The 25,873-nt window shown below is 40.5% G+C and overlaps 2 protein-coding genes across 3 annotated transcripts; both read left to right on the forward strand.

The window, feature by feature from the left end:
* The first annotated feature begins 5,424 nt into the window (after positions 1–5,424).
* On the forward strand, positions 5,425–11,171 carry LOC130592921 (histamine H3 receptor-like). 2 transcript variants are annotated; one of them, XM_057397640.1, is made up of 3 exons: positions 5,425–5,880; positions 7,359–7,525; positions 9,810–11,171. In XM_057397640.1, the coding sequence occupies exons 1-3, from the start codon at positions 5,637–5,639 to the stop codon at positions 10,602–10,604; spliced, it is 1,206 nt and encodes a 401-aa protein (XP_057253623.1). In that variant the 5' UTR covers positions 5,425–5,636; the 3' UTR covers positions 10,605–11,171. The 2 variants fall into 2 exon arrangements, with proteins under 2 accessions (XP_057253623.1, XP_057253622.1); XM_057397639.1 differs by having other exon boundaries at positions 5,427–5,925.
* A 5,138-nt stretch (positions 11,172–16,309) lies between these two features.
* On the forward strand, positions 16,310–20,744 carry LOC130592923 (histamine H3 receptor-like). Its single transcript, XM_057397641.1, has 3 exons — positions 16,310–16,598; positions 19,229–19,395; positions 19,946–20,744. Exons 1-3 carry the CDS (start codon positions 16,310–16,312, stop codon positions 20,729–20,731), a joined length of 1,242 nt encoding a protein of 413 aa, XP_057253624.1. The 3' UTR covers positions 20,732–20,744.
* The last annotated feature ends 5,129 nt before the right edge of the window (positions 20,745–25,873 follow it).

Here is a 25,873-nt window from a genome sequence, read left to right on the forward strand (position 1 = left end):
TGGCATATTTTGTGTCATATAAGTATTTCTTGCTTATGGTTTGTCTATTTTATTTTAAAGTGAAACTTTCACCAAATTTTCTGTTATTTTTATGGGAGTTTAAATTTGTAGCAATTACTTAGAGAAGCAGGTGAATTGTGAGAAGTTCTGCTGCAGCTGCCCAATTCCATTCATAGTAATGCATGTTCTTTTTATGAAGAGCATTATACTTGAAGCTTTGACCACTCAGAATCAACAAGTAATTCGAAACGTCTGAACTTGTGGGTACGTGAAAGCTAGGTGTCTGATTGTTATTTTTGTTCTAATTACCTTTTTTCCAAAAAGTACTCATCCTTGTCCCTAAGAATCTTGTGTTTCAGTGTTGTGTGTTAGCAAAATCTAAACCCCCAAAACGGAATGTTGATACCGACTTGCTGCATAAATGAAATAGACCATATAGGTCATTCAATCAGTGAGCAAAATGAATCCCCTATCCCATAAAACAGCTGGAAACAGACCATCAAAGTGGATACATGTTTGTATTTTCATGCTGTTTCTTTCAGAGAGAAAGTGAAGTGCTGGCTAGATGTTTTGTGAACACTTTTGGTTAGAGAAATTGCATTCTCTTCCTATTTTTGTTTGTAAGCATTTTGTAAGTTTAAACTTCCTTTTTTTTTTCTAAAAACAAGCTTTCATGTGGCTTTACAGCAGTTTTGCAACAGGATTTTGTCCTTTGGGTGTGATGTCTTGGCATACCTATGCTTTAAAGAACCTGTGATTCTTGCTCTTTGATTATTAGCTCTGCTTCAAGGAGGCTGTATCCCATCACTTAAGTGGAACAATTATTTCTAGTTTGTAATTCAGAAATGTTAGAGCGGCAGTGGTTATTACCTATCAGGATCAAAAACTTTAGCAGTTGAAGTCCTTGAGACTGGTAACCAAAGGACACAAATAACCTATTCCCCATGTAGAGCACAGCAGCAGCAGGTGCACAATATATATTTTGATCCTCAGATTTTCATCATTGCCTATAATGCATTTGGCTTGTTAACAAGGAAATCACGGACCTAAATTCTTAGAAACTCAGCTATAAAACATTTTGGTTCTCAGTGGAGAAAAGAATCTGAGAAAGAAAACCAGTCAGCGTACTCTTAAAAGCAGCTGGCGTGCTTCCTAAGTCACTTCTCTGAGGCCATAACCCATTGCTCAAAAAAAAAAAGCAAGTATCTTAAAAAAAGTAAAATTACGCTTTATAATATTTGTAGAAGTTGCAGGTTCCTGTAGTCTAACCTTGGATAGACTGTTATCTGAGGAGGTTTGGGTGTGCTGAAGTATGTCCTCATGAAGTACGTTATTCTGAAGACAGTGTATTGCTCTTGAACAGACTGGAAGTACTGATATCTTTTGTCTCTGAACTATAGTAATTTCAGTTTAGAATTCCTTTGTTAATTGAAAAATGTGACGACAACAAGAGAGACAACTACTTGTAATCACAATAACCCTGTTATTTTCATAACTAACAACCATTTAGTTTGTTGCTGACATAAGTCATCCTTTTTTATTTTTGTGTAAAGTTTACTGTTATTAAGAGACGTTGTAGCCTTTGGTATGTTTCTATGAAGAAAAGAGAAAGATTTGCCTTTTCCTGTTAGGTATGTCTCACCATATTTGCAGGTTTCCATGGTAAAATGAAGTTAAGCAGAATCAGCAAAAGGACCCCTGATAGCAGGAAAGGAAGGAATTTTTGCACTCTGTTACCTGAAGTGTGTTGACAAGAGATCTTTGTATTTAGATTCCTCCCCTACCAGGTTAACAAAGGTGGGATCAGCCTTTGCTTTTGCTTAAACTGGGGACACAATCTCTATACTACTGTGAAATGCATTATTATAAATACTGATATTCTAAACTCACACTGATAAACAATGTAATAATGTTACTTATGAATGTAAGCTATGATGGTTTAATATTTTCCTGCAAGTTGAAGTTTTGTAGATAAGAATCGGAGAAATGTATTGAAAGTCAACTTAGTCAGAATAAAGCATCAATGTTCTTCAGTCCAGAACCTGATCGTGCAACCTGATAAGAAATCATATTGCATTAAACAAATTCTGTGTATGTGAACTAGCGAGTGGGATCCAGCAAGGGAAAGAGATTACAAAAATGACTTGCAACAACTCTTAACTATAAAAAGAATGTCCTAGTAGAATATATAATGTTAAAGTGGAGCAGCAGTTTTAACAGGTTTTGTGATCAAATGTTAATTTATTTAAGACAATATAAGCTGTATACACGTCCCCTACTTGTGGAAGAGTTGTCTTATGTCTTTCTTCTACTGTTTTTCTTTGCTCTTCTAGAAACAAATCACAAGTATGGCTGAAACCAGATTGGCCATTACAGGACTGAAATCTCCTACAAGTTAGTATCAGAATGATTTCTTCTTCTTTGTTGCTCAAATTGAAGTGGTTGGACCAAGAGCCAGATTTTATACCTGGTCTCTGGAGTATTTTGTTAGCAAAGTACCTTCTGAAGCACTGCTGGGTGTTAGTAAAACAGAGACTTCAGATGGAAGAGCCTTAATGAATTCAACACAGTTGAGCAATGGAAAAGAACTCCTGTCATTCTTACAAGCTTCCATTTTTTTTTGTGTGTGTATTAATCTGTGCTATGCATTTATTGTCTAGCACATTTATTAGAATAAAAATTCCATACCTTTTTATAGGGTTATCATTGAACAGGTCATACACTGCACCAGTAGAAAATCAGTAGTTTATTATCTACTTCAGATATTTTTCTAGCTAGGCATGTGTTCTAGACTGGTTTAATCATAGTTATAGATTATTTGTTTAATATTATAATACTGTTCTAATTCAGCTCCTCTGCACTGAAGATTTTGTGTTAAGATTCGATGAGAACCTTTCTATCTGTACTTTGTAAAGCAGCTTGAGAAAGAAGAAAAGGGTCAAAAGCAGTATATTCTCTTTTGCAAAAAGCTGTAATTGCACCATTCTAAGGTAGTGGTTGCAAATCACATCAGTATCTTAACTGACACTGTAGCTTTAATAATTTTAGCATGGATTCTCACAAGAAAAAAGTGCACAGAACTTGAGTAAGGGCTTTGCTATTAAGAGGATCCAGTTTTAACTGTGATTGCTATAAAAATGTCTTTCAGCCTCATGGCTTGTCTATTAGCATGAGTTTGTTTACAAAATGGCGTTCTTTTGGAATGCAGTTTTGTTCTATGATTTTTCTGACTTTATAAGATATTTGCAGTCTTTTGATCCTCAGGGGGCTTTCAGAAGATTGTAACAAATTCTCGTCTTCTGAGACTGGTGGTTGTGCATTGATTCATCATAGGTGCCAGTCTGTAGAAGGCCTGCAAGCTCAAGCTGGTATTTCTGGCCACAGTTAGAAATCAAAGCAATATCCAAAGGTTTCCAGTAGAAAAGGATACTGAAGAGCTTGGGTCTTCGCCCCTTTTCTGCAGGGAAACCTGTTCCAGGGCCCCTTCCTGACTGAAGGCAAACAGCCCTATGTCTAAAAGAAGAAAACCTTTTACATGCTTTCCTTTCGGATACGTGACTCAGCACTGTTTCTGAGCACTCGCTGATAAAGGTTTGCAGCAGGTATGTTGTGTCTGCCTCTGTGTGTGTACACAAGCTGCCCTAGATTCAGTGCTTCTTACCAAGGGATTGCCACTTTGAATGCACAGGAGTGAGCTCTTGCTTCCGTGATAAGGTGAGACCTGTCACAAAGGATTAGTTGTGTTAGGCATGAGGAAAGACAAAGTATAACTGGGACATGGTAACTGTTTATAAAGATCCATGATTTGGCAGTATCCGTGGAAATTTTCATGCCATTCTCTGGATTTGAATGCAGGGAAGCAATGGCAGAAGGACTGTTACCATCCTTGGAGGCCTATAGGAGGCCTGTGATGTCTTTTATGATCAATAAAATGCAGAAGCAGAAATTCTTGGGGCAAGAAGGTGACTGTTTAGAAGATGAAGTGAAAATAAAATGATCGACTGTCACTTCTAGTGCCGTATTTGCACCTTGACCCACAAATTGCTGGAGGCATGGGGAGCACACCAACCGTGTATTTTGCCATATTCTTACATAATTCCTTAGACTACAGGCAGTTAAGACAGATGGAATACAGGATTGTAGAAACCCTTAGTTTGACCTTATATTTGTTCACCACTTTATTTTCTTTTCAACCACAGAATTGCTTGGAACTCCGAAATTATATGTAGATCAGCTTCAATATTGCTAACAGAAGAAAGGCTAGTGGTATTACTTGCTGCCGCAGTGTGTTTTCTACATTTCCAGCATTACCTGGAAACAAAATAAAGCTTAAAGCAGTAATAGACGTACATGCTGTGAGGATATTTGTATGGATAATAAAGTTTTGCATTTATTGTACTGCTGCCGCTCAAACATTTAGTAAAAGCATTTGGCAAATGCTAATGAATTCGTTCCCACAACAGAAGCACAAACATGACAGCCAATAGTTCTCAAATTTAAGTATCTAAAATTAGACACCAAAGTGTTTTTAGAACCCATAATAAAAATGGTTGAATTTTTACAACTGTGGAATACTCAGCTCTCTGCAAGTGGCTTCATTACTCATACAAAATATAAGCACTTGTGAAAGACATATGTTTTCTCCCACCAGTGTGGAAAGAAAAGCCTTGTCCTATGAAAGCTTATTGCCAAGCTCTCATTCATGTTCAGGGGGTCAGAATTTAGTTCCTTTGTTCTGGGAAGTGCTGTGTCACTGAGGCTGCTGCTAGGAGTTTTGAAACTGATTTCAGTGGGGGTTTTGTAACTCACCTCTGAGGATTGGGCCATTGCTAATTAAATGCTCTGGTAAGTAACTGTATATATGCTTATGCACAGCATATCTGTTTTCAGCCCTAGGGTCCACAGAAAGAGGAACAACACAGCAACAACCAAGTTGACCATGCTTTTTTGTCAACAAACAATTATAACACAATAGAGAGGGACCACAAACTTGCTGAAATACAAGGAGACCAGATAAACAAGAATGAAATGGAAAGTAGTTTAAATTCTCATAAGGATATGTACCCAAGAGTAAGGAAAAATATCTCAGAAAAAGTTGTTGTCCATAGGGCTGGCAAGCAAAACACTTCTGAGAGGGAGGGAACAAGAGAGGAAGGGAGGAAAGCAAGAGACGATCTCAAATCAGCCTTCTTGATCTCCACAGATAAGGATCACGTTGTGTAAAGAAGAACTTGCATTTTAAAGTATGAGCTTGGGAAAACTGCGTTTTTCTTACTAGTTGCTCTTCTAGAGATATGCATGCTTAAAAAAGATCTTAAGAAATCTGGATTTATCTAGCATCAGAACCTTTTCAAACTAACTCTTCTGACCTCAGTAGATAAGGATCAACCTTCAGGAGAGAAAGAGATAGATAGTGTATTTTAAAGTGTGAACTTGCTGCTGCTTATAAGGTGGGTTTTTTTATAGATTTTGTTTTCAGGCCGATTGGTGCATTCAGATCAAGGAACGTTAGAGACTCCAGGCCTTGAAGACTTGTGTTCCGTTACCTTTATATTCTGATCTTTTTCTTTGGATGTGTCAGTATTAATCCCAGCCTGTTAAGAGACTTGTCTCAGCCCTTTGGATAACTCTGCCAGATGCGACTTTCTTCCCGGACTGAACTGAGCTGGACAGGCAGCATGCACAACAGCACTGCTGAAACTCCGCTGATGGCTGAAACGTGGAATGAGACTCGGTCCACGCAGTCACCGAGCTCTGAGTTTTCCCTGGGCGTGTTGGTGCTGCTGGCTTTCCTCATGGTGTTGCTGGCTTTGGTGACCATCCTTGGAAATGCCCTGGTGATCCTGGCTTTCATCATGGACAGAAACCTCAGGCATCGGAGTAACTATTACTTTCTCAATCTTGCTCTTTCTGACTTTGCAGTAGGTAAGTCCCGGCAGCGGAGGCACGTACTGCTTTTGTCCTGGGAATCTTAGGAGAAGCGGTGGGGTTTATTTTCTGGGTGGGTGGTTTCTTCTAAGAGATCTGTTTCCCAGGTGTGTGTCTTGGGGGAGAGTAAGGAATGGCAGAAGCTGCATGAGGTGTTTTAACAGCATATTATTTTTCAGAAAGAAATGCGTCCTTTGTCAGGTACATAGGTAATGTTTAATGTTATCACTTCAGGAAAAAATACTACTGTTTGTGAATACATTTAGAATACTAAAGAGTGGGAGTTGTTTGTAAAGGGTCTTGTCTAAAGTCTGAAGAGTCAAACTGAATACAGTATACATTATCTGTCAGATCTTGCACACATGGTTGATACCTTCTATTTCAAGATTTCTACTCTCATAAAATAATTACCTGAAGTTTGTAATGAAATAGCAATGAATAGTAGTTTTAACCAGTTTGCTGTACATGCTCTATCTAGAGTCATACTGTAGAAATATGTATTTGTATAGGTAAACAAAAATAACAATTTCTAAGAATATTCCTCCTGAATGCTAAAATCTATAATATAACCTTCTGCTTGAAAGAGCCAGTGTTAGTTTCTCTGTAGACGCAGTGATTCTATTTCATTTCAAACAATACCGTTAACTCTTCAGCCTCACAAGTCTGCATTAGGACTGTGTGTGTAGTGTGATGAGTTAGAAATTCATTAAAATAAGGTCATATTGGCACTTTCACAACAGTTGGGTTTAACAGCCTATATTGAGATATCCATGGGTGCGGGTCACTCATGTATGTTTCCCACCGCTTGTTTTGTTCCCATAGATAATATCCTATCAGCCCACCATCGAAAAGTGGTTATGATCTAGAATTATGATGAGAAGAAATGTTAGGCTGGGTGTACTTAATTAACTGTTCAGGTTTTGTCAGCTTTTTGATCTTATAGTTTTAAAGATTAGTCTGAAATTCATATTGTATTTCTAGAAAAGTTTATTCTGGAGCATTTTCAGACACTGTATCATGCTTCTAAGAGGGCAGAATAATGAAAATTGGATAATTTATTGTGGAAAGCAGTCATTAAATTACATTGGGGAGAAAGATGTTTTTGTTTGTTTTACTTTCAGTAGTGAATACAGAATAGTGTTTACTTCAGCAGGTTAAAAAGTCAGCTGCTCTTTCCTTTAGCAGGTGATATAAACAGAGGAAGTAATAATGATACACAATAAACACGATATGCCTTTCAGAAAGGTATTAATTATGTTGCTGGTGCCTAGTTTGTAGTACACTGTTCATCGGTTGCATGAGAATATAAAGCCTTCCACATGGCAGTTCCAGTCAGTACCATGCTCCTATCGGATACTGCAGAAATGTCTCTGTTTTTATGAGCACTGCTGCAGTGTTTACTGACGTGTGTGTTTGTTTTATTTACACAGGTGTGTTCTGTATTCCTTTGTATATCCCTTATGCCCTGACAGGGACGTGGCACTTGGGAAGAGGCCTGTGCAAGACCTGGCTAGTTATGGACTATCTCCTGTGCTCAGCTTCAGTGTTTAACATCGTTCTTATCAGCTACGACCGTTTCCTGTCAGTTACAAAAGCTGTAAGAAGAGCTTTTCTAATTATTGATTTTTATATGTTGCAATTTCTATTAAGCTCTGAGAGTTCCCAATTAACACTAGAAGCTAAATACTCCTTCATGATTGTACCATTTTTTTCTAGAGAAATGTTGATGTTTCAATGTTGCATTGGGATTTTGAGATAAGAAAATGTCTTGCCTATGATTTCAATGTTTTCCTCCTGCTGCCTGGATTAGAAATGATTTAATTACACTACAGAGGAGATGGGAAGGTCAAGGTAGGAAAGGGGCAGCAGCAGTGTGGAGAACTTGGGCTTTGGTCATTAGAATAGTGGTAATGAAAACTAGGTTGAGTCAAGGATGTGCTTAGCCTTGGGATAAATTTTAAAAGAAGAGAATATGGAGAGAGATGTGGGATGGACTGACTGGAGATCAGATGAGGATCTTCATTACTGCAGGGGGTGATTGGTATGTGCTGCTAACAAGCAGCTGGGTGGAAACTAATCCCTTTAAGCAAAAAGAATGAACCAAAATATGTGGAGAAGTAAGACGTGCTTCTTGAGTATTTCCATTCTTCTGCTTAAGAACATATGTGAGGAATCCAGTGGTAAATATTATCATTAACCATTACTAAGATCTACCTGATGTTTGGTCCAGGTGGAAGATGATCAACATCCTTTGCTTTTGATGAGTCTGCTTTCTCAAGTGACATGGGCTGTGTTAGTCTGGGAGGTTCTTGTTTAGCAAATGCTGTTGCAATGCCTAATCTCTTCTTCCCCACTGTTGTGGTTTTAGGGTTGATTTTTTTTTTTTTTAAGTTGAACAATAAAGGATGAAAATCCCTGTATTTAAGAAACAGTAACATTGAAAAATGTTCATCAAATTGCAGGACTCAAAATGTGAGAAATGTAAATTGAAAAGACCTATGCAACACAACTCAGCTCCATGTTCTTACACACTGTTGCTAGTTTTTATTTACATGATCATATTTTGCTTTTCCTGTTTATGTAATTAGGATGGAGTGAGTCCAGGACAGTGTAACATAGAGCTGTTATCCAAAGAAAAGTTATCATGCTTCCTCACAGACTTGGGATCCACCTCTGCCTCTCCTACAGACCTAGCTTGTGGCCAGGGGCCAGTCATTTCAGACTTAACTGTTCGTGAAGCTGTGCTGAGGTTCCTGTTTTGTGCCTACTAAACTGAAATTCTTGTGCTCTTGCAAAGGGATGCAAATTAGTTGTTGCAGAACTGGAGCTGGGCTCTGAGCCGATATAATGCTTTAAGATGTAGAGAAGCCTGAAACTTCAGGCTACAGGTGTTCAAAAGAGAGACTCTAAAATAATGCGTAAAACACTGCAGTAGTGCTCTGTTACTCACTGGTAAAATAGGGACAATACCCCTCATGCCACATGTGGCTGTGAAGACACCATTCATTAATACTTGTATAGCATGTAGGTGCTTCCCAAATGAACAGCAGTGGAAGCTGATGAGGAAGGTAGTGCTTCTGGGTTGGAGTAAAGCCTGGGATGACAAATGTTGAACAGCTTCTCATTTTCATAATCTTGTGCTCTGAAAGATGCAGGAGACCAAGAGCTACAAGTATGTATTGTACATACTCGCTGGGCTATTACAAGGACAGTTTTAACTCTCATGTTTCCTAACAATGGATGCTTTTATCTCTTAGTATTTTTTTCAAAGATAGATAGTTACTGCAAGAGAGTGAAACAAATTAATGCAGCCTGGGTAGACACAAAAACATTGAGATTTCCATGAGCTGTTTACAAGGTAATGTTTCAATAAAGTAAGGGATGTTAAAGCTTACATGAAGATTTTTCTGCTATGGCAAGAGGAAACAGTATCAAAAATTACACTGTCTAGTGTTTGCAGCCTTACATGGCATCCTGTTTACTTCTGGCAGCCTGGCTTCTACTTTTGTCTGTTGAGGAAAGAAGTCCCACAGCTGCTTTTCCTCTGAGCCTGGGCAGTTCATGAATCATAAACTGATTCATTATTGCTACCTTACTGTAGTAATGATGAAAACAAGGCATATCCTTTCACACCTGGAAGCCAAATGGTAGTTTAGCCATCATAATTTCTGCTCCCCTCCAAACCTAAGTATTAATCACAGAGCTACAGTATTTGATGAACAAGACTAATAGAATTTTTCAGGACCTTATGTAAGTGAAGATGTTTTAAGTGTCTGGAGAACTACAGAACAAATATTGTATTTGACTTAACTGCTTATGTTTTTTTAAGATAGTTGTTCCAAAATGCTGTCTTAAATAGAACATGTCCTTTTCCTTCACAGGTATCTTATAGAGCCCAGCAGGGAATAACATCCAACCCTGTCGTCAAGATGGTGGCCATCTGGGTCTTTGCATTTCTTCTCTACTGCCCAGCAATCCTCTTCTGGGAGCACGTGGCTGGACACAGCGTGGTACCAGTGGACCAGTGCTATGCCGAGTTCTTCAGCAACTGGCTCTTCCTCCTGTGTGCGTCCACCCTGGAGTTCTTTGTGCCGCTGCTCTTGGTGACCTACTTCAACGTGCACATCTTCCACAGCATCCAGAGGCGCCAGCGGGGCGGCAGCACCCAGGGCTGCGAGCGTTCAAGGACCAGTAGCCTGTCCTGGAGATCCTGCCTTGTGCCAAGTCCAGGAGCATCTTCTCCCCCACTGGAAGCAGAGGACAGTATTTCTTCATTAACAAGGCCACAGAGACCAGCAGTGGAGTCTACCTGTTCATCTCCAACACAAACCAGCTCCACAGCTCTAAAAAAGGATGTTTCTGTTTCTTTCTGCTCAAGGCCTGGCTCAAAACTGCAGCAGGACAAGAAAATAGCAAAGTCGCTTGCTATAATTGTGTGTGTGTTTGCCATTTGCTGGGCCCCATACACTTTACTAATGATCATTCGTGGGGCCTGCCAAAGAGAGTGCATCCATAAGTCCCTGTATGAAATAACCTTTTGGCTTTTGTGGCTCAATTCCTTTCTGAATCCATTTCTCTACCCTCTCTGTCATATTAAATTTCGAATGGCTTTCATGAAAATACTATGTCCCCAAAACTCTGCAACATTGAGATCACCTAAGACATCTTCGTTTTAGAAAGTTAAAATAAATGTCTTACAGATAAGGTTCCTCTCTTATATAGTACTATTTTCTCATATGTATCTTAAACAGAAGTAGAGAATAAACTTTTGTTTACTAATGGCATTGGTGAAGACTGAGGCAGAGGTATGCATTTGCCCCGATTCTGCTAGTTTTCAGGTTATCATTTTTGTTTTTGATGGTATTAAGCCAGGTTAAACACCATCCAGTGCGTTGAAAAGAATAACAATTTTTGCTGGATATCCTTTGTGGTTTGTGGGTTTGAGGTACTTTTTGTTTTTACTTTTTGTTGCTTTCAGTTTTTTTAATATAGAGCTGGTACTATGAAAGAATCATCTATTGATAACTCCATAGAGGTTCATTGGAAGGAGATACCTGTTTGTGTGTGTGTTGAGTTAAAATTTATGTCCTTTTTGTGAACCCAAAGCTCTCGGTGAAGAAACAGTTCTGCTACATTTTTGGAAGGTTGTATAAATACTCACAGGAGCAGTATAATTTTGGTTTAAAAACTATTACAAAGACAAGATTGTGCCCTGTAGTCATTATAATTCAAACAGTGTAATTCAAACATTACAATTCAAACAACATGCAAGTGAGTGAACTGCCTAATCTGGCATACCTGTCCTTTTCTAATTTTAATATAGTCCATACCTGGTCTTGTAGGGCACAGGACACCTACATTTGTAATTCTGGATGATTTTCAGAGAATGAAAGTTTCCATGGTAATGGGATTTTGAGATTGGTTATAATCTCAAAGGTCTTTTCCAATCTAGTTGATTTTAGGATTCTAAAAGCATGTGATTCTAAAATCATCACAGGCATAAATGGTTGTTACTCTTTTCAGCAGTACTGTCTCTTTTCCTGACAGTGGCTGCCTCTTCGGTCATGCTTAAATGATATTTAGTGCCATATTTGTGCACTATTTGGTTACCTAAAAGATTGACCTGGTTTGGACACATGATTACATTCCTTCTGGATTGGCAGAGCAAGCAATGGAAAGTTCTTACTGGATTGATGATTTTGGCTGGCTGTGAGAAAATAGATGATACCCTTTCAGGTGTAAAGATTTGCAAGTGCAAAGATACTCTATCAAAATATCTGGAACAAATTTGAACTGGAAGGGTGATTTTTGTACTAGAGCAGTTCTTTGTGTCCTGTTACTGTGACATTATATGGATTTTCTCTGCTGCTGGACCAGTATAAAACTGGATTTTTTCTATCGCTGATAGATGGTTTCTATGGCTGCTTGAGAATGGGATTCACAGAGGTCTGAAAGCAGATACAGAGGTGTCTTAAGCAGCTGTTAATAAGAAAACAGTTGAATATGCAGTGCTGGAAGGAGTGCACAGATGTGTTGGAGAAGCCAATGGAGCTTGATTATAAGCCATTTCATGTGGCAAAGTTTTTTACCTTGTGTTGGGTGTTGCAGCTCACCCAGAAGGCTTTAATGGATGGGTAAGTGAAAGTCACTGATTAACTTTTTTTCTCTCTTTTATGTAATTTTCTTTCCTCTTTGTTCATGTATAAAAATCCAAAAAATATGAAAAAAGGAATCTGATGCACAGAAAAATGAAGAGCAATAGTCAATTTAAACAGTATTTTTTTATCTAATTTGAAATTGGCTGCAGAAGTGTTACAAAAGCTGAGTACTTTTTTGCAAGCACAATTCAAACACATGTAAGCAGCTTAATCATAGTGATGGCTTTGAGGAGCTAAAATAACATTCTGTTCAGAGGTCTGGAACTGAAGACTCCTCTTAACAGTTTTCACACTGGTGGAGGATCATCTTTCACCACTCATTTTCATTAAACTTCCTTACCTCACATGGATAGTGTTATGGGTTGTGAGCCTGATTGCTAAGAGAGATACAATGTCAGGAGGAAGTCATTGATTCAGCACACCTGTTTTTTCACTGTCATGAGATAAGGTGCTGGCATAGATTTTGTGGTGTTTGTTTTTCTGTGAGGCAACACACTTATAACATTTATAGAATAACTGGTGTACTAAATCATCATCTGTTAAACAGAGAAACTGAAGGTAGGTCCAAAATGGGAAAGTATTTGAACTGTCTGCTTTTCAGTTCCTGTGCTTTTTAGCGTAAAAATTCAGTTTGCATTTTGTGTTGTTTACTTTGAAAAAATGGCTTACAAAATTATTGACAAGCAAAATGTATCCACATTTTGCACTAATGAAAAATGACTTTGTCAAGGAGCGCAAAGTGAAGCAAATCTGAAACCGCACATTGTGCTACTAGAGTAGTGAAGCTACTAGAAATCAATGTTTTTGATGTCATGTATTACACAAGCAGTGTTCCAACTGTTTTGTCACTCCACTCCTGTGTATTTCAAGAATTTGTGGTATTTTTCTAGTTGTTGAAAGTTTTGCTTAGTGCTTCTAGGGTAAATCAAGTACTTAGTTGCTGTGCTCACAGGATTAAAGCTGCCTTGGTCAAGGCAGCATCTTAATTCTCCCTATCAGACATTTTACAGGGTTATGGTAGGATACTTATTCAGCCTTTGTTCTTGGGCATACCTTTTATGCACTGACACAAATGACTTCACTTGCCAAGTCTTTCTAAGCCAAGTCTCTCTATCCACTCATTCATCCATTTCACCATTTCATGCCTTTGAGTTTTCTTCTGTCTTTGCAGCTGTCCAATAGGTCTTGTAAATACATGGTGACAGTAGGCATATGACTCTGAGGTTCAACTCAAACCACAACAGTGTTTTTCTAACTTGACTCACTCAGGTCTTAAAAAAAGCGGCAAATAAAGCATACGTGTTGAAAAACTTGTGGTATCATTTGTTTGTTTGTTTATTTCTTGGATGAGCATTTAACCCTAACAATTTTCATACTTGACTCTCTTCTTTATGTCAGGCTAAGGTTTTCCTCCACAGGAGGGATGGATAGACCACATAAATTTCCTCCTCAGTTGCTATGATTCAAACTTCAGCATTGATTTATTCCCTAATTTTTAAAAGCAAATGATTCTTCCCCCCTTGTCCACTAATCTAGACATTTTATCAAAGAAGACAACTGAGTTTCTCAGGCATGATGTATCCTTGGTAAACCCATGCTGGCTGTTCCCAATCACCTTTTGCTCCTTCAAGTTCTCAGAAATGCCTTTAAAGAGGACTTACTCCATTATTTTCCCAGGGATCAAAGAGAGGCTGAACTTTTACCCTTGTGGCATCATTAAAACATGGTTGCACCATTTGCCTTTCTTCAATTGTTGGGAACCTCCCTTCATCTCCATGACCTTAGAAAGTGGCCTTACAAGGATGGTAGCTGGTTCTCTCAGCAGCCTGGGGTGCAGCCCATTGAGTCCCATGGGCTCTTCTTATGGGTCAAGTCCTGTCAAGTAATCCCTCCCTTATTTTCACCTGTTCCTGACAGGTCTCCTCCCTGAACTCATTCACTAAGCATGGAGGAGAGGGAGACCTAGTTAGTGAAGAATGAAGTAAAGAAAGCGTTGGGTACCTCAGCTTTATCTGCATCCACTTTTCACTGCATCTCTGGCCCCATTCAAAAAAGCATCTACATTTTTCTAATTCAGTATTTTACTGTTAATGCGGTGGCTGAAGTTCTTTGTGTTGTCCTTGTTGCCCTTCTACAAGCATCAGCTCTAGGTGAGCTTTGGTTTTTCCTAGCATCATGCTTAAATGGCCAGGTAACGTTTCTAAATTCCCCCTTAGCAGTCTGTTCCTGCTTCAAACTTCCATTCTGCTTTTTCGCATTGTAGCTTCGCTGGTTAGCCAGTGTCCTGATATATCTACTTGTTTTCCTGAAAATAGGGATGGGCTTTTCTTGTGCATGGAGGCTGCTGTTCTTAGAGGCCTGCATGTTCCCTGAGCTCCTTTGCACTTCAGAGCTGCCTCCAGTTGGATCCCACCTACCACTTTCCTGAATGAACCAAAGTCTGCTCCTTTGGTCCATTCATTGTCTGTGCTGCTACTCTCCTCCCTCACCCCCTTTAGCATCTTGAACTCCTCTGCCTCAGAGTCACTGCAGCCAAGGCTGCCATTGATTTCACATCCCTAAGCAGCTCCTCTTTACCAGCGAAGAGCTGATCTAACTGTGTGTCACTGCTGTTGGCCTTTTCAGTACTTGTATCAGAGAGTTCTCCCTGACACCCTCTAGGAATATTGTTGACTGGATTTATAACCGCACAGGGAGCTCTAGGCTCTCCTGTGTGTTCCCCAGGCTGCCTTTGTGCATGCACCTGAGGCAGGTGTCTGTCTGCCACATTTTATTATTCCCGAGGTCTCTCCTGTTCATGTTACCCTACATCTTTTGCTTTAATTACTTTTTATGATATATTGGTGTTGGAATTAAGTGATCTTAAGGTCCTTTCCAACCCAAACCATTCTATGATTCTGTGATTTCCCTTTGTCCCCCTAAGACAAGACTAGAGTCCCTCACCTCCCCTCTCCACATTTTGTTCACCCCCTCTTCCCTTGTTTCTTGCCCTATATCTTCTCAAGCATACAGCCTTATGCCTGCAACCCAAAAAGCTGGTCGCAGGATGTGCCATGGTGTTATGGAGATGGTGAGCTGCAGGCATGAGTCACATCCATGCAGACTGCCAACTTCTGTGTACTTTAAGCAAAATAAATGGAATTAGTTTATTGTTACAACACTTCAATGTTTCCTGTAGGCTTTATTTCTGCCATGGTTCTAAATGTATATTTAAAAATGGATGGCTTCTCTTTTCTGCATGCATTAGGTAATGGCTTGGATAACACACTGTTGTTTGTTTTTTTTTTTAAAGGGATAATCATAGACTCATATGTGAAAATCGTGATGAGGAAGGAATATGCCTTCCCACACCTGAAAGAGACTAAGGGTTTGGCACTGTGTGGAGTAGGAGGCAGAGGGTTAGATGGGCCATGCTGATAAAGTCTTCTGAAGTCCATGTATTTGGTTTGCTGTGCCCAGAGCTAAACTTGCATCTGATTAGGATGAGCTGCAAAGGTGATACTTTTGCTGAGTATAACTGGATTTTAACCAGCAGCATTAAGAAATACGCATTTTTCCTTAAATGTAAAATTTAGCAAGTGGCATAGCAGCAACAGTGCCTACATTTTAATGTAAGAGAAATAGAACTGTAATAATTCAAATCCTTCTTTAACTTGGACCACCGGGGAAGTGAAAATTAAATCTATTTTTAGCTTCAGCAGAATTCTTTGTAAAAATGCTTACACAACGCTAATATGCAACTGCTTGACTGTGAAAAGAGTTGTTTTCAGACTAACTCTTCTGACCTCAGTAGATAAGGATCAACCTTCAGGAGAGAAAGAGATAGATAGTGTATTTTAAAGTGTGAACTTGCTGCTGCTTATAAGGTTTTTTTTTTATAGATTTTGTTTTCAGGCCGATAGGTGCATTCAGATCAAGGAACGTGTCCTGGGTTCAGCAGTAGCAGTCATGTTTTTTCCTTTGTGTTAACTGGTGCAGTGCTGTGTTTTGACTTCTAGTTTGAGAACAGTGTTGGTGAAGCCGATGTTGTCGGTTGTTGCTAAGTGATGTTTATGGAAAAAACATGACTGCTACTGCTGAACCCAGGACAGAACGTTAGAGACTCCAGGCCTTGAAGACTTGTGTTCCGTTACCTTTATATTCTGATCTTTTTCTTTGGATGTGTCAGTATTAATCCCAGCCTGTTAAGAGACTTGTCTCAGCCCTTTGGATAACTCTGCCAGATGCGACTTTCTTCCCGGACTGAACTGAGCTGGACAGGCAGCATGCACAACAGCACTGCTGAAACTCCGCTGATGGCTGAAACGTGGAATGAGACTCGGTCCACGCAGTCACCGGGCTCTGAGTTTTCCCTGGGCGTGTTGGTGCTGCTGGCTTTCCTCATGGTGTTGCTGGCTTTGGTGACCATCCTTGGAAATGCCCTGGTGATCCTGGCTTTCATCATGGACAGAAACCTCAGGCGTCGGAGTAACTATTACCTTCTCAATCTTGCTCTTTCTGACTTTGCAGTAGGTAAGTCCCGGCAGCGGAGGCACGTACTGCTTTTGTCCTGGGAATCTTAGGAGAAGCGGTGGGGTTTATTTTCTGGGTGGGTGGTTTCTTCTAAGAGATCTGTTTCCCAGGTGTGTGTCTTGGGGGAGAGTAAGGAATGGCGGAAGCTGCATGAGGTGTTTTAACAGCATATTATGTGTCACAATATGTTAGAATGAGAAATGCATCCTTTTTCATACAAATATTTTTAATGGTGCTTCATAACAAAAGAGCAACTATTGTATGTGAATACCACTTGAAGGAAAGGGGTTGTTTGCTACAGTTTAAGATTTAACTTTGTTCCTCCTGTAAGATTGTTCATCACACACTTCAGGACATGATTATTTTTGACAGTGTGACTGTTTTCTTATGCAGCTACCGGTGGTACATCCGCGTAAATTAATTACTTCTCTACGTAGTACTAATGGCTTTTGAGTGTGTTACACTACAAGAAAACACTTTGACTAAGGTTTTATACTGGCTTTAACTCAGTGAAATGCAACTTATAGATCAAATGGATTGATGGCAGTAACAGCCTGCTGGCATCTCCCATCTGTTTTTTTTAGTAGTCCACTCTTTCCGTAGCGTCATTGCAAAAGTCAAGAAAGTTGGCCCCTGGAGGTACCATGGATCCAGTTGTGGTGCATGATGGCAGGCAAAGAGGTGGGGGGGCATGAATGCCTTCAGCATTCAAACTAGGGAGACAGCCCATATGGCAGAAAAAGCCTGACAAAACCATGGTCGTGGGGCAGATGTTCCAGCAAACACCTGGACTTGAGGCTAGCAAGGAGGTGTTTCTTGCAGAAGTGCTTAAGACAGTCACAGAGGCCAGTATTCACCAAATTAAGAGGAGGGAACTGGCACTCATCGACCTACTCCACTTCTGGCAATACCATCCCCTGTGACTGCAGTTTGTTGGTGCTCTGTAGTGAAGTATGAGTTTAGCCTTTAAGAAATTCTGTAATTTATGCCATTTATCATCGGTGGTGACTAATTCTGGGGCTCAACCCATGCAGCAGAAACCAAATAATGTGTGTGCTGGAGCTTTTCCTTCCTGCTTCAGCCAGACAATTTGCTTGAACTGCCATTTCATTGAGCAGGTCTTCTGCAAAAGTCTGTTTCTCCTCCTGTCTTACAGTTTAATCAAGAGATTTAAACACCTCTACATCATTAGAGGTTTAAATACTTCTACATTGGCTCTTGTTTGTGGTTGGTACCTAATGGAGTCTTAAATCAACCAAGAGGAAATTATCTGTATCAGTGTTATGTTGGCCTATAGACCATTTAAACGTAAGACTTTGTCTTTGGGATCAGTCAGAAAATGCTTTACTTTCTGAAGCTGCTGTGATATTTTCTTAATTCCTCAGAAGTCTGAAATCTTTCTAGGCATGTGACTCACATGTTTTGCATCTACCGATTAGTAAAAGTGAGAATAGTTTCAAATATAAATGCTTAAAGCCTGGTTCTTGCATCTGTATTCATATCTATAACTAAAAGTAGTTGTTACTTTTTGACGTGGTGCCAAACATCAATCCCATTGAAGTTGATGAGAGCAGCAGCTGTCATCAGCAAGTATGAAAAATGAGTATTTTGTACAAAAGGGATGCTGCTTGTGTTTAAGGTGTGTGTTAAAACAAGTCATCAGTAGTGAAACCTCTGTGTGCATTTCCCTGTTGCTGACAGTCTATCAGCTGTCAGTGGGCCACATCAGCCTGGATATGTTCAGTAACTTCTAAGCTCTTGCTGTACATATTAAGAAAAGAAGACTCTGAGGAGCTTGAAATGATCTTGAAGCTGCATGTAGTTTCCTGTTTGTCTCTGGTAGATCAGCATTTTCAGGAATGTAGCATCCGATATCGCACCATACTTTTGAAAAAAATATTAGTGGTAAAATGAAGAAGTTGCTGGCTTAAAAGTAAAACTAAGACATAACCTTTTTATAAAAACACTTCAGTAGAAGGCCTTTTGGACAAAAAACAAATGTTACAAACAAAAAATGATTTCTGGAGTTAATCTCAGCTGGAGAACCCGTATGAGATTAAACCACCCATTAAAAATGGGAGAAGGTTTCATACCTCTGCTTTGTCTACTCTATGTCTTGTAGAAGAAGTTTCCTGATACCGTGCAGACTGCCCCATATATGCTCTCTAGATTACAAAAGCTTACCAATCTCACAATAATAACCAACATCAGCAACATCTGTAGATGTGTTTGGGGGAAAACTCTAACACAGATAAAAGACTAGAAGCAATGAGATTACATGTCAGAGCACAAACACAGTGCATACATGCTGCAGCACCGATTATGTATCTTTAGAGACTCTAAGTTAGTTAGACTGCAGTTTTCTTATTCAGCAGATCCTTTTTTGCTGATTTGTCTTGAACTTATTCCCAACAATTGGTGTACATAATTGCAGTAAGATCTAATACATAGAAAGACACTGTCAGATTTCATGGGAATATAACAATTTCTGTATATAAATTACATATTCACCGTAATAGACTTTATTTATTTATTTAGCCATATACCAGGATATTGTCTCTCTGTGCTTCCAAGACTACTGTTTGCAATACATATCAACCAAATGGTGTCTCTGTGGTTGCTTCCCATAGGTGTGTTCTGCATGCCTCTCTACATCCCTTACAGCCTGACAGGGAAATGGCACTTGGGAAGAGGCATCTGCAAGCTCTGGCTAGTTATGGACTATCTCCTGTGCACAGCTTCAGTATTTAGCATTGTTCTTATCAGCTATGATCGTTTTCTGTCAGTTACTAAAGCTGTAAGTACCTTGTTTATAGCTTCTCCAATTTTGTCAGAAGACCACTGGAGGATTTTATTTACCAAACTTTGCCATGTTGGCGAGCACAAGCTCAAATGTAGTTGAGATAATAGCCCTCAAAAATACATTGGCATGTGGAGATTATTGGGTATTTGCAGCTTGATGGGGTAAAAGTTCTGCATTGAGCATGCTCCAGCCCAGAACAGAACTTTTCTCATCATTTTTGCTGCAGGTTGCTGTTGTGTTGCTACTTGAGGGAGAGCAGGCTGAGGGATGAAAAGGGTAAGGCAGGATAAAAAGGGGACAATAAAAAAGGAAATTCAAAGTAAACTGGATGTGGGTTTGGACCTAAAATCAGGCATGGGAAGAAAAGGCAGTGGAGCTAGCACAGTGAAGTGAAGAGCACTGGTGAGAATGTCTAGACCTGGGATATGGTCCCAAATAATCCTGGAGAAGATTAGGAGCAAGAACAAGCAGGATGGAGAATGGGGGCCAACTGCAGCGACTGCCTGTGAACATGAGGCAAAAAGTCCTCTTGGTGCATTCACAGGTATCTTACAGAGCCCAGCAGGGAATAACATCCAACCCTGTCGTCAAGATGGTGGCCATCTGGGTCTTTGCATTTCTTCTCTACTGCCCAGCAATCCTCTTCTGGGAGCACGTGGCTGGACACAGCGTGGTACCAGTGGACCAGTGCTATGCCGAGTTCTTCAGCAACTGGCTCTTCCTCCTGTGTGCGTCCACCCTGGAGTTCTTTGTGCCTCTGCTCTTGGTGACCTACTTCAACGTGCACATCTTCCACAGCATCCAGAGGCGCCAGCGGGGCGGCAGCACCCAGGGCTGCGAGCGTTCAAGGACCAGTAGCCTGTCCTGGAGATCCTGCCTTGTGCCAAGTCCAGGAGCATCTTCTCCCCCGCTGGAAGCAGAGAGCAGCGTTTCTTCCTCCATGAGGGCAAAGAGGGAGTCTTTGGTAAATGAGAGCTCATCTCCAACCAGAGGCAATTCCGTAACGCCAGAAAATTACTTTTTTGTTTCTTTTTGCTCAAGGTCTGGCTCAAAACTGCAGCAGGACAAGAAAATAGCGAAGTCACTTGCCATAATTGTGTGTGTGTTTGCCATTTGCTGGGCCCCATACACTTTACTAATGATCATTCGTGGGGCCTGCCAAAGGGAGTGCATCCATAAGTCCCTGTATGAAATAACCTTTTGGCTTTTGTGGCTCAATTCCTCTCTGAATCCGTTTCTCTACCCTCTCTGTCATATTAAATTTCGAATGGCTTTCATGAAAATACTATGTCCCAAAAAGTTTGCAACGTTGAGATCAGGTTACTTTTAGATTGAAAATGAAAAAGAAAGGTTCAAGAGAAGCTGAATGAGGAATGTGATTCAGTTACACAACGCTGGAATTACCAGGTACTAGATTTCTTATGAAATAAACAGGTGTAGCTCCTTATATCATAGAGTGGTGTGCATTGGAAAGGACCTTAAAGATCATCTCATTCCAACCCCCTGCCACAGGCAGGGACACCTTCCACTAGACCAGGCTGCTCAAAGCCCCATCCAACCTGGCCTTGAACACTGCCAGGGATGGGGCAGCCACAGCTTCTCTGGGCAACCTATGCCAGTGCCTCACCACCTGCACAGTAAAAAGCTTCTTTCTCATATCTAATCTAAAACTCCCCTCTGTCAGTTTAAAGCCATTCCCCCTTGTCCTGTTACTACCTGGCCTTGTAAAAACTCACTCTCCAGCTTTTCTGTAGCCCCTTTTTAGGTACCAGAAGCTGCTCCAAGCTCTCCCTGAAGCCTTCTCTTCTCCAGGCTGAACAAGCCCAGCTCTCTCAGCCTCTCTCTATAGAAGAGGTGCTCCAGCCACCTGAACATCTCCATGGCCTTCTCTGGACTCACACCCACAGACCCATGTCCTTATGTGGGGGCCCCAGAGCTGGATGTAGTACTGCAGGTGGGATCTCACGAGAGCAGAGTAGAGGGTGAGGTCTCACCTCTTTTGACCTGCTGGTCACACTCCTTTTGATGCAGCCCAGGATACGGTTGGCTTTCTGGGCTGTGAGTGCACACTGAAGTCAGCTCATGTTCATTTTCTCATCGACCAACATCCCCAAGTCCTTCTCCTCAGTGCTGCTCTCAACCCATTCTCTGCCCAGGCTTTGTTTGTGATTGCCCCAACCCAAGTGTAGGACCTTGTACTTGGCTTGGTTGAGCTTCATGAGGTCAGCATCAGCCCACCTCACAAGTGTGTCAAGGTCCCTCTGGATGGCATTCCTTCTCTCCAGTGTGTTGACCACACCACAGAGCTTGGAGTCAGCAAGCTTGCTGACAAACAATCTATCCCACTGTCCATGTTGCTGACAGAGATGTTGAACAGCACCAATCCAAATACTGACCCCTGAGGAACACAACATGTCACTGTTTTCCACAGTACTGTATTGGGAAATAAGTTAGGAATCCAGTTGCTCTTGTCTCCCTCACTTCCTTTGAGCTATTGTTAGTAAGATAGAGGAGTCAGACAGAAGCTGATAGGCAAGAAAAATTACGTGGTTATGTGAGGGTCCTGATTGGTCTTTTTATTCTTCTGATGTAGAAGTTATTTCCAGCAGAGAAAGGCACAGGAGAGCGTTGTACCACTTATCCTTGAGCAAGGCAGCAGAAATATTGGGAGCTATCAGAGGGAGGGTTCAATCCAAGAAGGTTCTTGTGGACCATGAGTCCCTGTGGAAGTTGCGCAAGTCAGCAGCATTACTGACCTAAGTGCTGATGACATGAAATTCTCCCTACACATGCTCTGAACTCATGGTTAGTGCAGGTCCTGCAAGATACGGCATGGGGTTCATGCTGATGAAAGGCATCAAAAAAGGTCCTGGTTAAAGGAAAAAGTGATACTACCGTCAGATGCAAATTTCTCTTCTCTTTTGGGTAGGCAGAACTGTATGGGACTTTTCACACATGTATGGTTTGGTAAGTGAGATTGACCAGGCAACTCCCTGTCTTTCTTACACATGAAAAAAACCATAACAACAAAATAACCTGAACCTATTTAAAAATACCACAGTAAAACTCTACTTTGAAGTACAGAACTTGAAAATTGCTATGAAAATGTGTGAAGAAAAAGCTTTTATAAACAAAATTCATGTGTGTATCTAAGTGCAAAAACTAGAACTGAATAAAGACAGTGCTACACTTTCTAGGAGGAATGTCTGGATACTGGAGACGTGGCACTTTAGTTTAATTGATGAACAACAGCATAGTCCTGCATAAAGCATCCTTGGGCTTTAAGCGAAAGAACTGATGAAGGACCTCTTGCTGAGCAAATCTTGGTAAGGAAAATTTGGTTTTATTGCTATTTGTGTGAGGGCCTTGTAGGTACCCAAAAGGCCTTAACTGCCATGACCAACCTCACTTGGGCCCCCACCTCTGACATAAACCTTGGGCCCTGTAGCACCGTTACACTGGGGTTGTCGTGACCTGGGGTACATGACTGCTTGCAGGTTGGTCTCCGTTCTGTCCTAGCATTTTGTTGAGGTTTTAACTGGACTTATGAGATTGGCCTTGTTCCAGCTTGTCACCCTATGTTTGTGTCATGTTCTTCCCAAGCCATACCAGGGGAACTGCAGTTGTCCACAGTGGCATAATCTGTGATGTTACAGAATCATAGAACCAATAGGTTTGAAAAGACTTTAAGATCATCAGGTCCAACCATTACCCCACGACTGCCAAGATCACCACTAAACCATGTCACTGACAGCCTCAACTACACAGTTTTTGAATACTTCCGGGGAAGAAATCATGCAAGTGGAGCAAATCCAGTCTGATCAGGGGCTCCCTAGTATGTTCTCAGCTCTGCCTGCCAAGAGTCTCCTGTCCTTCTTCTCCCAAAACGATTCTAGATCCCACCCTTTCCTTTTATTTTTTTATTAGTGCTATCCTAATGTTTTATTGTTATATCAATTTCCTTTCAATTGCATCCTTCAGTGCTGGCTTTTTCTTTTTTCCTTGAAGCCTCACCGTATTTCTTGTATACCCGTAGTGCTTGGTTTCCCATTTTGCATCAGGTAGTTCCTCCATACTGTCATACTGCCGATAGATTTGCTATGGCACATATTTCTGTGTGCCTTGCTCAACGGTTCCCCAGGCATATTGGGACAGCTTTTTTACTAAACATACTCTCAATTACATTACTGTTTTCCTTCTCATTTCTTGTACTATGAAAAGGTCTTTCTTTTCTTTCTTTTTTAAGAGATCTACACAGAAATCTAATATTCTCTAAGTAAAACCTATTGTAATGTGTTAGCAGCCTAACAAAGCCACAAATACATTCCCTTACCTTATACAAACTCTACCATTCGTAGCCTACGTGCTGCTAGGCTAGTGCAATTTTGGGGTAGAACCCAAGGTTCTTGCATATCATCATGTCAAGCAGGTCTCATCCCTGGTATTTCTAAAATGACAGTGCTGCCTCATCTCACAAATGCCAAACCCTAATGACTTGTATTCCTAATAAATGTAAACAATCCTAGCTGACTCCCTTTGCTGATATGGAGGTTCTCACACAATATTTTGGAAGGGTTTTAAGAACTTGAACTAAACATGATGTAAAATGAAAAAAAATTATTTAAGGCAATGTTTTTAAAAATATCAGAAATTAATGTCAGACATTTTAAGCAAAAAAAAACTTAACAGATGTAGTCAGACCAAAAAAAAAAAAATCCAGTTCCTCTTTGGTCTTGATTTTAACTGCATGCATTTAGTTTAAAAACAATGTTTTGTCAGCAGTGTTAATGAAGTGAGTTAGAAATAGCTTTTCTAGTGTAAATAGGGTAAAGTGTTATAAAGTAGAGTGGCTGGATTTTTGTATGGCAAATCTGGAACAACATCATATAAGGAGAGAAGATGAAGGTGAAGTCCAGTTTCTTTCCGTGCAGAAGGGATTGCTTTCTTGAACAGAAGAGAATGAAAAAGGCAGACTGCCTCTTTCCTTACATCACCAAATCTAGGGATTGCCATCTCAAGAATTTCCCCCCTTCTTCAGGATGTGGTTACTATCCTTCAAGCTGGATCAGACTTTCTTGCTGTTGTTTGCACAGTGCTCTGATCTTCTCTCATGTGCATATGTGCTCCCTGATTAACTCTCCCTTATCACTCTATCATTAAAGAAGAGTATTTGTTAAAGTTCTCAGTTGCAAGAAGACTCAATATAACCAATAGTGACTCTTCATTGATGTGTTCTCTCTTGAGCTGTGGAGCTTTTAAAATCAGCCTGTAGGATAATGTATAATGATTTATGTTTGTCCTCTTCACACTGGTATATCTTGAACACCTATCTACGTCTGACCAAGGAAGAAACACAACCTCCCCCTAAAGACAATGCTTTTCTTACTCCTAGGAAGGAGGAGAGTCACACTGCTGTGTAGGTGCCTTCTAAAACAAGTCTGCTTTCCCCAAGCACCTGCATTACCAACAAAGTGAGAAGCTTCCCCAGAGCATTATTTAGATGAGCTAAACCCCTGATTTCACCCCTTAAGACAGCAGTTGAGAGGGCATGCTCATCCACAGGTAAGCTTGTGAATGCAGGCACTGTGAGTGCATCTGCTAGTTTTCCTTATGATAGCTTCTCACAGAAGCCTCATTCTTGGGATTTTTTTCCTCTCACTGTTTCAACCTGCATGTTCCTGAAGATGTCACTAGTGCTACATGGCATGTTTAAACCTTGCAAATCCTTTCAAAAGGTGCCATTTATACGCACAATCCTGCATGATGTGACACCAGCACTTTCTGCTAAAACGCCACCAGATCTGTTATATTACATCTAGTGTTTACTCTGCTGCAGAAAAGATTAGGGGAGGGGATTATTGCCTTGGCAAAGAAAGGAAGATTTTAGTAATGCAGATAATCATAAGTTAGTGCAGGACTTCATCCTAAATTGTCGTACATAGAAAGTGTCCTGTGCTCTGCATTTAAAGCAGAGCCTTATATCACTCATGGAAAAGGAGAACAAGTAATACTGAGCTGAAAGCAGGACCTCAACAATGTGCCCTCTCCTCTGATATAAAAGGCTTTTCTCTCATGATTGCTTTAAGCTATTTAATAGTGGAATGGTGCTAAAATATCTATTTGTCTCTCCTACCTTCTTGCTGCTGCCCCTGGCCCCATGGTCCTGCCCCACTGCCATTCTAGGTGAGAGCCTGTGCATCTATGCAGGATATTCAGTCTAGGAACTGATCTAGATGAAAAGTAATTAGTTTTCTGTTTGGTTGGTTAGTTTAGGGTGAGTACCTTATCTAGCTTATCACACAAGCATGGAATTGCTAGCACCTGGTGTAACAGAATTGCTGAGACCTCTCTTTGTAAGCAGCTTACTTTTGGGTCAGCTTACAATGTTGAAGCTGCAGCTCAGCTTTGTATGTGAGTACTTGGATATGTTTCTCCATCATTTTCTAGAGATCAGAGCTTTAGCTTGGCTGTC

Source organism: Pezoporus wallicus, unplaced genomic scaffold (assembly GCF_028554395.1).
Source record: "Pezoporus wallicus isolate ANWC-B61680 ecotype Strahan unplaced genomic scaffold, APGP_CSIRO_Pwel_v1 contig_227, whole genome shotgun sequence".
Lineage (NCBI taxonomy): Eukaryota > Metazoa > Chordata > Aves > Psittaciformes > Psittacidae > Pezoporus > Pezoporus wallicus.